The following is a 12,092-nucleotide window of genomic DNA, read 5'->3' as shown; positions in this document are numbered from 1 at the left end:
TCCTACTGCCCCTGGTTCCTGTCATTTTTGACAGGAACCAGACAGATAAATATTAATTTTCTAAAATTTTCAGGGGCCCCACGGGCTGGCCAGAATACCCTTGGCCCACGGGCAGTATTTTGCTCACCCCTGCCCTACACCCTAACCTATTATTCAAAATATCTACTGTACCCAATCATGCACAGACCACACAGCCAGCCTGCATCTCCTCAACCATTTGCATGGTCCCCACAGCCTACCCTTGTGATCTGTTACCAGGCATGCTGTGGAGATACCATGCTAATGTTGCATATAAGAAGACAGCATAGATGTGTCCATATGGTGCTGTGCCCAGGCTAATCAGTGAATGCAGCTGTGCTGCTTCCAGTTCCAGAGGTAGCATGTGCAGAGCTAGCTTGAGGTATCTGTGCACAGTGCTGACTCAAGATGATGTGACACGCTAGATACAATCACATCAACAGGCCAGATCCACAACCCCTGGGTCACCAGCTGGTTAGCACTGGCCTCAGACAAGCCAATTAGCCATCATATAGCCTAGAAAGAAGCATGTAGTACAACGGTGGACAATTACTTCAGCTGGAAGGCTACCTCTCCAGTGCCAGTGGTGGCAGCAGCAGCAGGTGGTGGCTCCTTAGGGTGCTCGTGGCCTATGCAGGCATTGCTGCCCAGTGACTCCAGGCAGAGCTGCACATAGTGGCAAACAATGCAGCCAGGCTGGCCCTCCTCTATTGTGCGGGGCTCTCCACAGCACATGTGCAGCTCCCAGCACTCACATGCCACTGGGGAGAAAGCCCTGTGCAATGGAGCTGGCTGCTCTCCCGGCTCCCTGCCATCATGTGTAGATGCCAGGACTCTGCTGGAAGTTGCGGGGAGCCCTGGCCCCTGCTTCCAAGGCAGCAGAGAGTGGGGAAGGCAGCTGGCTCCATCCTGCAGTGCTTCCCCCAGTGGCACAGGCTGACCAGGATATATAATTAATTGGTAGGCACCCATGAGTCGGATGAAATTGCCTGGAAGGTAGGATGTGGCCCACAGTCCATATTTTGCCCGCCCCAATCTTGTGGTTCCAGCTTCTTCAAATGCAATCAGGATTTTCGAACGGATTCCTCTTCTCTCTCCCAGCACCACCCTAATTACATTACAACCTAAGAGTATACTGAAGTCACTGGGAGTTTTAACTTTGACTTCTGGGTGAGCTGGATGAGGACTTCAAAGATAGTTACTCAACAGCCACACACCAGCCATTTTATGGCGCTGCCTATCAAACAGTGAATCACCATTCAATTTATGTTTCTTAGCTATTAATTTGATTCCTGTGGTCTGACAAGCAAGGGGAAAGAGAGAGAGGGGACAGAGCGTGAATGAGAGAGAGAGGAGACAGCGCAAGCACAACGAGAGAGCAGAAAGAGCGAGACGAGAGAGCGGAAAGGAACACGTGCAAAAGGAGTGAAGATAGGCGCATGCGCAAGAGGAGCTCACATGCAAGATCGGATATGGTGATTGCTACAAAGTAACTGCCAGTGACTGACTGTGCTGGGACAGAGGACTGTGGATCAGAAGAATGGGCCCTGAACTGAAGAGGTCAAGGCAGGACAAAAGAGGATTTTAAAGCCGACTGAACCAACCTACAAAGCAATAAGAAAGAAGCAGATTCCATGCAGCTAGGGAAACCAGGCCACAGTGGTGTATGATATTAGAATAAAATTCCTTAGCAGACTAGTAGAGACCACTAATCATCTAGAAGAAACTCTAAGACTTCCAGATGGAGTTTGGCCGACATTCAAAAGGCAATTGGCTGTCTGCCTCAATATATGAATGCCCCCTTCTCATGGCAAACAATACTGAAACTTTAGGCACACTGCCTTTTCTGGCAAAATAGTTGTGGTTGACTTAGGCAGTCAGAGCCAAAACAAAACATGAATTTACCTTTCAGTATCAATATATGCCAGCTGCTTATCTGTAGGAATGGAGCTTCTATATTCACTGCTATACAAACCCAGCAGCCAAGTGCTAAATGAGAGGATGGTAAACTGCATTTTTTTCTTTATTAATTTGACTCATTCAGAATGCATTTTTAAAGAGGTCTAAAACCTTAGGCAGACAAGGGTCTTTGGGTGAATCAGATATCTTTTATTACAGCAACTTAAATATTTGGAAGAAAAAATTTAGCAAGCTTTTTCCAACTATTTAAGTTGATCTAATAAAAAATATCCAATTCACCCAAAGAACCTTGTCTGCCTATGTCCTTAGACCAACATGGCTACAACCTACACCCTTAAAACTGTAGACACTCATCTGGCAGCAGCAGATAAAAGCAACTGAATTAGGTACAACAGTATCATGGAGGAGGACCCAGCAGGGGTTCTCTCAACCCTAATGCTCCCTGGATCTAGAACTGGGCAGGGGAGAACCGCCCACGGGGTTTCATGCAGTTCCACCTCTCACTCCACCTATTGGAACTTGACTCAGAAATCTGCTGGGAGCCAGGAAGTCAATTGGACACAGCAAAGAAAAAGCAGCTGAAACAAGGGCTCTGATGTCATCAGAATTCATTTTTTTTAAAAAGGCTGTGTTCTGGACATTTTTGCTTCTGCTGGTGGGCTGTTTTACTCCCGTGTGAATCCTTGCCCTTACAGACCAGATTCTCTTCATCTGTCCTTTATGCTCCCTTATACCACTTCCACCCTTCTGACAGCCTTTCTACTTTGTGTCTTTTCAGCTGATCCCCTCCCAGTAGAACCCCTGCCCCACATTATTAAAGCCAACACTGTCAGGAAACACTGGCATTTGCCAAAAATCAAATATTTACCTTGCTTCTAACTTATGTGCCCTCCCCCATGTCACATGCACACATCCGCCAACCCACCTTACTCTTTGCCTCTTTAAAAAAAAAGAAAAAGTTCTTTGGGCAGGAATCTCGAATATTCTATGTTTGTACAGTGCCTGGCACAACAGAATCCCTAGGCCAGGGGTGGGCAAAATGCAGGATCCACCCTGCCAGGCACTTTCATCCGGCCCGTGGTACCCACCAACGAATTGTGCACCGCCCAGCCCTTCTGCCCATGAGGGCAGGAGCAAGGTGCCTACATCCGCCCCCAATGCACCCTATTATACCTCACTCCCACCCTTGTGCGTAGAAGGGCCCAGCCTGCTAGCACCAGGCAGGGCTGCTGCTGAAGGCTTTCCCAGCATCCTGCTCCCTTCAGGCAGCAGGTAGGGAAGTGGGAAGTGGAGGCAGGGCTATAGCTGGCATAGCGCAGAGCCTGCACTGAGGGTGGCAGCAGCTTGGAGCTTGGCTGGGCAGGATGTGGGTGTGAGGGAGAGTGGGGCATGAGGGGACCCCCCCCCACACACTTCCCCCATGGCACATAGCCCTGGCAGGAAGCAGGGGCAGCAGCAGTGGCAGGACAAGGTACTTATACTTAGTGCCTGGCTCCAGCCACTGCAGCACATTGCTGCAAGAAGCACAGCCCCTGTCGGGCCATCTGTATCCCTGGCACAGCACAGGAGGGAAGCCCCAGGTGCTAGAGCTGGCTGGGGCGGGGAAGGCAGCCGGCTGCAGTGCTCGGCACTTCCCTTCTGTGCTGGGCGAGTGTGTGGAGTGCTGGTGATACAGACGGCTCAGCAGGGGGCTGTGCTCCTTGCTGCGACATGCAGCACTGGCCAGAGCCAGGCACCAGTGTCCCCACCTTGAGGGGAGCATGGGGGGTCCCCACACCTCTCCCACACCCCAGATATACCACACAATCCCCCAACACACACACATACATACCCCCCAACACCCTACCATATGCAAACCTGCCCGCATCATAACCCCCACCCCCCACACACACAACACTGCCTAGACTCCTGGCAGCCCCAGCAGAACTTTTAATATTGGGCCCCCTTTCACCAGAGATGATAAAAAAAAATTTAAAAATTACCATTTTGGGGCCACCTTTCTTCCAGGCCCCAGGCAGCCTCCTGGTTCACCTATGCTTGTGTCTGGCCCTGCACGCCCTCTTCCCCCACCATACACATACATACCCACCCACACCCCACACACAGTGTAAAAGACTAATAATTTATTTTTAAGTTATTATGCAATCACCTCTATACACAGTACACAAACACAAATCATGACAAAAATATTTTTGTAATAAAATGTAAATGTTATAGTACATATTTGAATTTTAGTGTATGATTTTGTTTTTTCTCATTCTAAGATGGCAACTCCCCCTCCCAAAAGGAGTATGTCAGGGGGAGGAAAGGCACAGGGAGGGTGTTTGGGTGGCAAAGGTCAGGGGTTAGGGGTTGGGACTTCTGGTCCCAAGATGGCGACCCCAGGCAGGGTCAACAGTCAAGGGGCAGGGCTACCCATGCAGCCCTTGACAGCTCACCAAACCTCCTTAAGCAGCCCTCCACCCGAAATAATTACCCACCCCTGCTCTAGGCATTACGACCCAGATCCACAAAAGGTATTTAGATATCTAAACCATCAGAAACCTGGGTATCTAAATACTTCCATAGATCTGGCCCTATGTTAACACAAATTGGAACTCGAATAGAGTTTGCTTGTCAGCAAAATTAAGACAGATAACAGAAGCCAACTGTGCAAGCATACATAAGAAGTATGTATAGAGAATGCAGAATCAGGCTACTATATTTGCAGCAGTACTGTGGGCCATGTGGCCTTTGCAAGAACACTTAGTCACTGTTAAAATCGCCCAGTCAGAGTTAAAAAGATAAAAGTCAACCTCTTTCTTTTAATTTAATAAACTTTTTCGCAAACAAGTTCAAATCACTATAGTCTTTTAAACTAGGCAGATATCTGGGCACTAGAACCTCTTTTTAAATTCCAGATTTGTTTTGGTGTAGCCCTGGACAAATTACTTAATCTTTGCCTCCATTTCCTAGTCTATAGGAGAGGGAAATGAGCCATGTCTATATACCATATTTATTCAAATAAAAGACAAGGCTTTTCCCCCAAACAGCATGGGGAAAAAGTCACTCGTCTTGTATTTGTATAAATGGGAACCTCATTAAATATACTGCCGATCATTAAACTGGCAAAAGCAGCATTTGGTCAGTAATGGTAACCAACTATGAAGCTGGTTAAAATGCAGCCAGCACGGAGCATGTCCCATATTAGACAAACATGCTGATGGGAAACGCCCCCTCCCCCACTTTTCTTTTTTTGGCCCTTAATAAAATGGCCCTTAAAAAAAATGGGCAGTTGTTTCCCCAGGAGGGAATGAGCACTGGGCCTGGAGGTACTGCAATACCCTCCCCTGGTGCCAAAAGTATTGATGGGAACCTTTATTTTGGCCCTGTCAAAAATGGGTATAGGTTCCCTCTGTAGGGAATTGGCACTGGGTTTGGAAGTACTACAATACAAGGCTGGCACTGGGAGGGCCAGAGCTAGCCCTGATACACTCCCCTTGGTGCCAAAAACAGATTGACTTTTATTAGCAGATGTTTTGGATTGGGAATCCAGAAAAAAGATGACAAAGCTGATATGGAAATACAAAGCGCCCGAGCGAGGGACTAACAATAGAGGGATGGGGGGGGGGAGGGGAACAGGACTAGGTTAAAAGCGATACATTGTTAGCCAACTAAGCCCGGGGGGTGTGGGGATGTTGCTACTTTTGATCTAAGCCAAAAAGGCTGAGATGCTGATGAGAACCCACCAGGAAGAAAGGTTAGTACAAACCATCTGAATAAGACATATGGTAGTGCCATTGAGCGCAGCCCCCCCCGCCCAGTGCCATCTCATTTTCAATTCAGAATGAGCAACCACACTGCGTGTATTTTGACTTCTTCACTCCCACAACTTAGCTGCACCTTTCTTTCCCATTTCCTATTATTCCTACTTCTTCACCAGCCTTATATGTCTGGCAAACATCATCAAATGGCCCCAAACAGTTCATCCAGAATCCCTCTGTTGACCCCTCTCTCAGCCTGTTGTATATGATTAGTGGTATAAAATAGGTATAAAAGTGCTGCTTAAAAGTGTGTTTATGGAGTACCTGTGCTAAAACTTGCAGCATTTTTGAAAAAGGTAAAATGCATCAATTCGGGGTGAGTTAAGTCTAATTATTACAGCTATTTGATTTTGAGGTCGGTGTTTTTAAATTTGCTCCTCACTTCCATGTGCTCCCGGACAGCAGGGTCTGACAATAAGGGGGGTGGGGGAATGGGCTGCAGGGAGAAGCAGCTGGGAGAAGGCAGTGGGCAAAGGGGACTACCTGACCCCCCACATTTATTTTCCCTGCAGTGGCAGTGGAATGGGGACAAATTCAAAGCAAACTTCCAATAATTAGATTATATACCTAGAAAATTATAACAAATTTATAAATTTTCCATATATAGAATCTAATTATTAGGGGAGTCATCTTGTATTCAGGATTGTCTTGTATTCAAGTAAATACAGTATTTCACAAAGTCCTGTTGGTAAGGAAAACCTGGAGAATAAAGTTGTATAGGTCTTCACCAAAATCATGTCAAGCAGAACGCTAATGAAGTCAAACATTTATGGATCTTGTGGGTGATGAGGCCTATTGTCTAGGTGTTCTACATCCTTCCACAACTGAATGGGCTCAAGTACAGCTTTTCACTTCAAAACCATGTACATGAGATGTCAATGTCATCCTAAAAATGGCCAAATGAGGGAACAAGACATTACACAGCAACACTGCTCAAACACAAAAGTCTTTGTCTTGTAGACAGTGACATTCATTTACTGGAGATTCCCCAGATGGATGGATGCATCCAAGTCTCCCTTTCAAAGGCCACACTGTCAACCTACACTAATTAATTTTCACAGTATGCTAACAGTAAATTCCAGTTCTCAAAATCATTACTTATGAACTTAAATTTTTTATAAACTACTTCTTCCCTTTTAAAAACAAAAAGTTCAAACTACTAAATACTCACCCTATTCATTAGAAGGTACCAACAATAAACAGCATTAGAAAATTAACTATTGCTATTTTTTTCCATCCTAAATTGTGTCAATTCCCCAGGAGTTTTGTCTACATTATAGTTTGCACTGACTAACACAAGAAGAAATTTTGTATGTAAAAAATTCTCTTGTAGACATAACCAAAAAGAAACAGCCATTTCTTTTATTATATGGCATAAATCTTTCTATTCCATAACTACCAATTGGGATGCTATACAATACCATCTCCCTGCGCTCTCAAAGGGCTATCGATCCCATACAAGATTCTTCCATTCTGATCATAATGCTAGAAATCTCATCCAAGTGCTAATCATTCTTCTCCTCCTTGCTGGCCCTGGGCCTGCAAACTTGCCATCTGCCCATTTGTTCAGTGTTGCTAAGTATGTCAGCCCCACCTTTAACTTCCTCCACCAGATCCCCCTCGTCCACTGAAGACACTCCTACCAAGGCTCTTAAACTTGCCCTGGCCTATCTATCCATCAAATTGTCTTACCAAGAGATCAATCGTGCTTTTGCTTTACTGGCAATGGCATTCCTGATGAACCTTTTGTTCACATTTACTCATGCTGTGCTTATAAATGCAATAATTCCTAGCCAAATCCAAAAAGCCACCATTTGCCCTCTTTAAGCCTCTGCTTTTCCACCACACATACAGAAGCCTGCAAAGGTAAGGGCTTGGGTTTGGTGCTGAGTTTTAACAACTGCTATTAATGGTCAAGAACTGCATAAAGTCTGTACTAAGACATCCTATTATTTGTTCCCCCTTTTTCCTTTTCTGTTCTCTAGTTTGTGTCATCCAATGATTGTAGTTAGTCTATTACACTGTAAACTTTTGGGGTAAGAACTGTCATTTATTAAATTTCTTACTTGCAATTTGAAAAAATAAATTATCAGCAATATGAACATGAAGAACAAAGTACAGTTGAGAACAACACATTTTAAATAAGCCCTTATTTCAGTTCAAGATTTATTATACTGCTAGGTGATCTCCAAAGGGATGAGACTGGGATGGGTGTGAGATGCCCTTGAAGAGAGTTGTGGGAAACATGGTTCTTGATGTGAACCATCTGATAAAAACTCAATTACAGTAAGCTCTGAGGTAGATGAATTAATTCCCTTTGAGCAGGGAACACACTCCAAGCAGTGACCAATAAGAAACCAACTACCCCTTCAAGAAAAGTGAGTCAGAGGTTAAATTCTAATATCATAGTGACAGAAGCCACATGCACGAATTGTAGATAACTTACCTGGCACTGAAAAGTTTGTTTAGGACTCAGAGCCTCTGATTCCAAGGCTTTCATAGAAATCATTATTTTCCCTCCCATTTTAGTTATGCTATTTAGATTTGGAAACAGGAATGTGGCAAAAAGCAAAGATCATTCTATAATATTAGGCATTATTTATTCATTTTATTTGAAATGAGGTTAGCACTGTTTTTGCATGCCAGGGTTCACCTCCAAAGACCTTTTCCTCCATTAAGTGTTGAATATCAACAAGCAATCATTACATGCATTTAAGATGATTGTTCATTTTAATAATTCAGATGAATTCAGCACAGGCTGTACCAAATGGTAGCTAGCAATGAAGCTGTTCTAGCCTGGGAAAAAACCAAAAAGAAAAAGGTTTTTGTTTTAGGGTTCTTTGGTTTTCCCCACCACCTCATTCAGGTTAAGAAAAAATTAGCTTCTTCTATGTTAGCAAATTAGCAATAGGTTGCAAATGTTACCTTAATGTCTAAGAAATGGGCTGAAAAATATTCCAGATTCCATATTACTATGATCACAGCAACCTGCAAGATAAGCACCTGGGTCCTATTTAAAACAACTGGGACTGACTGCCACTATCCAAGAGCTTTTCACATTTTAAGAATTTGGGAAAGGCAAATTTAAATGTTTAGTTTAACGTGAACTGTTTCACTTAACACAGGCAGAATCCTATTGCATACTGTACAAGCCTGTGCTAACCACTTATTTTCATTAGGTTTGTTTAGATACAGTTGTCATCTATGAAAAAGGTAATGAGCTAATTTAACATTTCTTAAGGACATAAAAAACTAATAATATTTACCATAACCTGTTGCTGATGCAAACCTTTGATCAGCTTCATGTTTGTTTATGGCTCTGTAAATGAAGCAATCCAAACTCATGATTTATGAACTACCAGCTAAATTAGCCAGTGGTGGTAAACAGACACAGAGAAATGCTTGGAGTTCACAAATTGGAAGGTAGCTTACCGAAGCAGCAGCTCTTTCGGAAGTTTTTTGTTGATCACAGCTTCATCATTGTTTGAGAACATCTGCAAACAGAAACAGTTTAAACTGTTTAGTCCCATGTTTTCATCACAATTCATAACTGCTAGGAGAGAAACTGCTAGTTAGCAAGACAATTTCAACAATGTCATCTGATCAAAAACTCTCAAAGTAATAAAAGTTGTGCTTAAATGTTCAAGCTCTTTGATAGGGCAGCATATGGGTGGCATTTTATGCCTAATGGAGTTTTGTTTAATTGGACCAAAAATGCTTCATGGATTGATAAAAAGAAATTAATTATAAACTGTAGATATAAGAAGGGAGAGGGTTGTTAGGTGTTGTAGGATGAAACTTACCGTATGAACAAACATCTGACCACACATGGTGCTAATAAGGGCTTTCAATCCACGTTCCAGTGCTGTGAAGATGCATCAAAGCACAGGCATTTTAAACACAGAGAAAAATAGAACAACGCACCAAACATAACCACGTGCCACGAGCAGAAGGGGGTGCAGGAAAAGAACTGGAAGGAGAGGCTACAGGAGGGAAGAATCAGACAGCCACAATGTACACAAGATGGAGAGTCAGAAAGGGTGCGTGCAGCTCCTTCTTCCTTAAGGAAATTGGAAGGCGGGAAGGTGAGAAGTTGGTATCAATAGCAATCCAGTAGCCTAACTGAAAGGCTGCTACCTATGCCCATATACTTGCAGTGAAAGGGTTAAAAAGCAATTTTATGAGCTTAAGACTGTGAGCTATGCTCACCTGCAGGACTGGGATCACAAAGTAAGGCCTAAAGAGGTATCTTTCCTGCCCTGTCAGAGGGTGGAGAGGACTCTGGGGAAAACACTACATTCCTCTCCAATCGAAATTAAACTAGAGCTGGTCACACACTTTCATTACTAAACATTAATGACAGAGCAGCCCAAAGTATCAACTAGCTCTTTGCCTAGTTAATCAAAGTTAAAAAATCCTCACCAGTTATAAAGGGAGGATGACCCCAATTTTCAATTTTCTGGTTACTAACACATCTTAAAGACAGAAGGGCTGAATCTTCTAAGATATCTGCATGTATTGTAAATGCTTAATACTTCATGCCATCAAAAATGCAATTAAACATGGAAAGGTACAATACAGAGAAGAATGAACTCTTTATGAACACAAAACCACTGAAGCCTTATTGCCTATATCCTTGTATCGGGCATTAAAGTTTCCAATACTAACCATACAGAAGCATACTTTTAGCTGACTCTGTAAAGCAGAGCATCAAACCTGGCAAACAAGTCTAAAAATAATGTTTTTTCATTCATTAATAAGTTTCTCGTCTCCCCCCACAACATATCATAAGACTACGTTGTATGTATAAATTAGGTACCTCAAATGCAAAGCCTAAAGTGACTGATGAGCAGTGAAGTTACAACCTTAAATGGTTGAGTCTTATCAGCTAAGAGGTCTTCTTGGAACCAGTTTGGCTACATGGATGCAAAGCAAATAAAACCAACATTAACACACAATCAGCTAGGTCACTTCAGGTGGCAAAGGACCAGATTAAGAGTTAAAGGACAGCAAGAAATCTTAAGTGTTTAAGAACAGCTGCATATCATACCTTTCCTTGAAATTTATAAAGGCAACTCATTTACAAAGTAATGAAAACCACATCTGAAGGTACAAAATGCTACCAGGAACTAGAAACACTCTGAGTTATCCTTACATTTGTCATACATTAGCACAGTAAACCACTAGATTCCAAAGACTCCATTATCTCTTCTTTCTATTATCTCTTCTTTCAACAAGAGATAATGGAGAAGGTGGCCTGTAAATAAAGTCCACAGCAAACAGTTTTCTTTTTGTAACTAAAATATAAAGTCAAACATATATATACCTTGATCATAAGCAAACATCAAAAAGGGAGCTGAAGCATAACATTTTCAACGGTACTTTCAAAAAATCTCACTAACATTCAGTGAGTCAAGTTTTTTTGCCTCAATAACTTCTGAAAACTGGATTTAAGCCTAAGTTATTTAAGTGCTTTTACAAGAGGCAAGAATCTTTATGGGTGACATATTTTATTGTACCAACTGCATGGTGGGGACAGATGTTTTTCCTGGACCAACATGGCAAAATCACCACCTCAACACTACCAAACCATAGAAGATACCAAGTTATGAGCTTTTGAAAATTTTATGCTAAGCATCAAAACATTTCTAAATGAAACAAAAAGTTTTGGAGCAGTAATCTGTCCCTAATGGCTATATCTCTCATGTCTTTTATTAGCATCATACGAGGACATGCAAGAAGCTTCTCTATCTTTTGAAATGAAGTGGCTAAGAGAGACTTAACTAAATCACACATGAAGAGCTCTGAATTTTCAAAAAGTTCTCATTTTTACCACCAAATGCCTGTTGATCATCCTTTTATCTTTTTTTTTTGTGATAAGTTTGACATTAAAATGAAAAGGAACCAAACATAAGTACTGTATATACAAGCACCTTGCTTTCTTCCAAAAGATAAAAAAAAAGAAAGGAGTACTTGTTTTCCACGTTCCTTTATGTCTACTTTGTTATACAGCGGCATCCGGATCAGATTTATTTATATGCACATACTATAAATACCTTGCACCTGCAGTGACCCTTTCATCTGAAGACACTGCTTTACAAATATTAAGCAAATCCTACCCTTTTGCAACAGGCAGACAAATGCTCAACCCATTTTACAGAAGGATAAATTAAGGCATATAAGTTTTGTGACCTACCCCAGCTCCCACAGTAACTCAGTAAAATCCAACTCTCAGTCCCTGTGAAAATAAAGAACATGTCTTCCTCTGGATAAATTCATTCAGGCAAATATTACTATGCATGTTACCAGATGTCTGAAGATAACTGTAATGTTAGTTGTAAAGTTGGGGCT

General features: G+C 42.5%; 1 protein-coding gene across 2 annotated transcripts in view; it reads right to left on the bottom strand.

Moving 5' to 3' along the window:
- Window positions 1-10,927, bottom strand: part of FBXL20 (F-box and leucine rich repeat protein 20) — an 81,764-nt gene extending 70,837 nt beyond the window's left edge. The window contains exons 1-3 of one of the 2 annotated variants that reach the window (XM_019507376.1): window positions 10,561-10,927; window positions 9,545-9,606; window positions 9,174-9,235 (exon numbers count right to left, since the gene is read on the bottom strand). In XM_019507376.1, the coding sequence (XP_019362921.1) occupies window positions 9,174-9,235; window positions 9,545-9,571 (89 nt within the window). In that variant the 5' untranslated portion in view covers window positions 9,572-9,606; window positions 10,561-10,927. Of the gene's footprint in view, window positions 1-9,173; window positions 9,236-9,544 lie in introns of both variants that reach the window. The other variant, XM_019507371.1, reaches the window with a different exon arrangement.
- Window positions 10,928-12,092: the final 1,165 nt, after the last annotated feature.

Source organism: Gavialis gangeticus, unplaced genomic scaffold, assembly GCF_001723915.1.
Source record: "Gavialis gangeticus isolate Ggan-Ray unplaced genomic scaffold, GavGan_comp1, whole genome shotgun sequence".
NCBI classification, from domain to species: domain Eukaryota; kingdom Metazoa; phylum Chordata; order Crocodylia; family Gavialidae; genus Gavialis; species Gavialis gangeticus.
The sequence above is the reverse complement of the archived record's forward strand: the minus strand, read 5'-3'. Positions and strand labels throughout refer to the sequence as shown.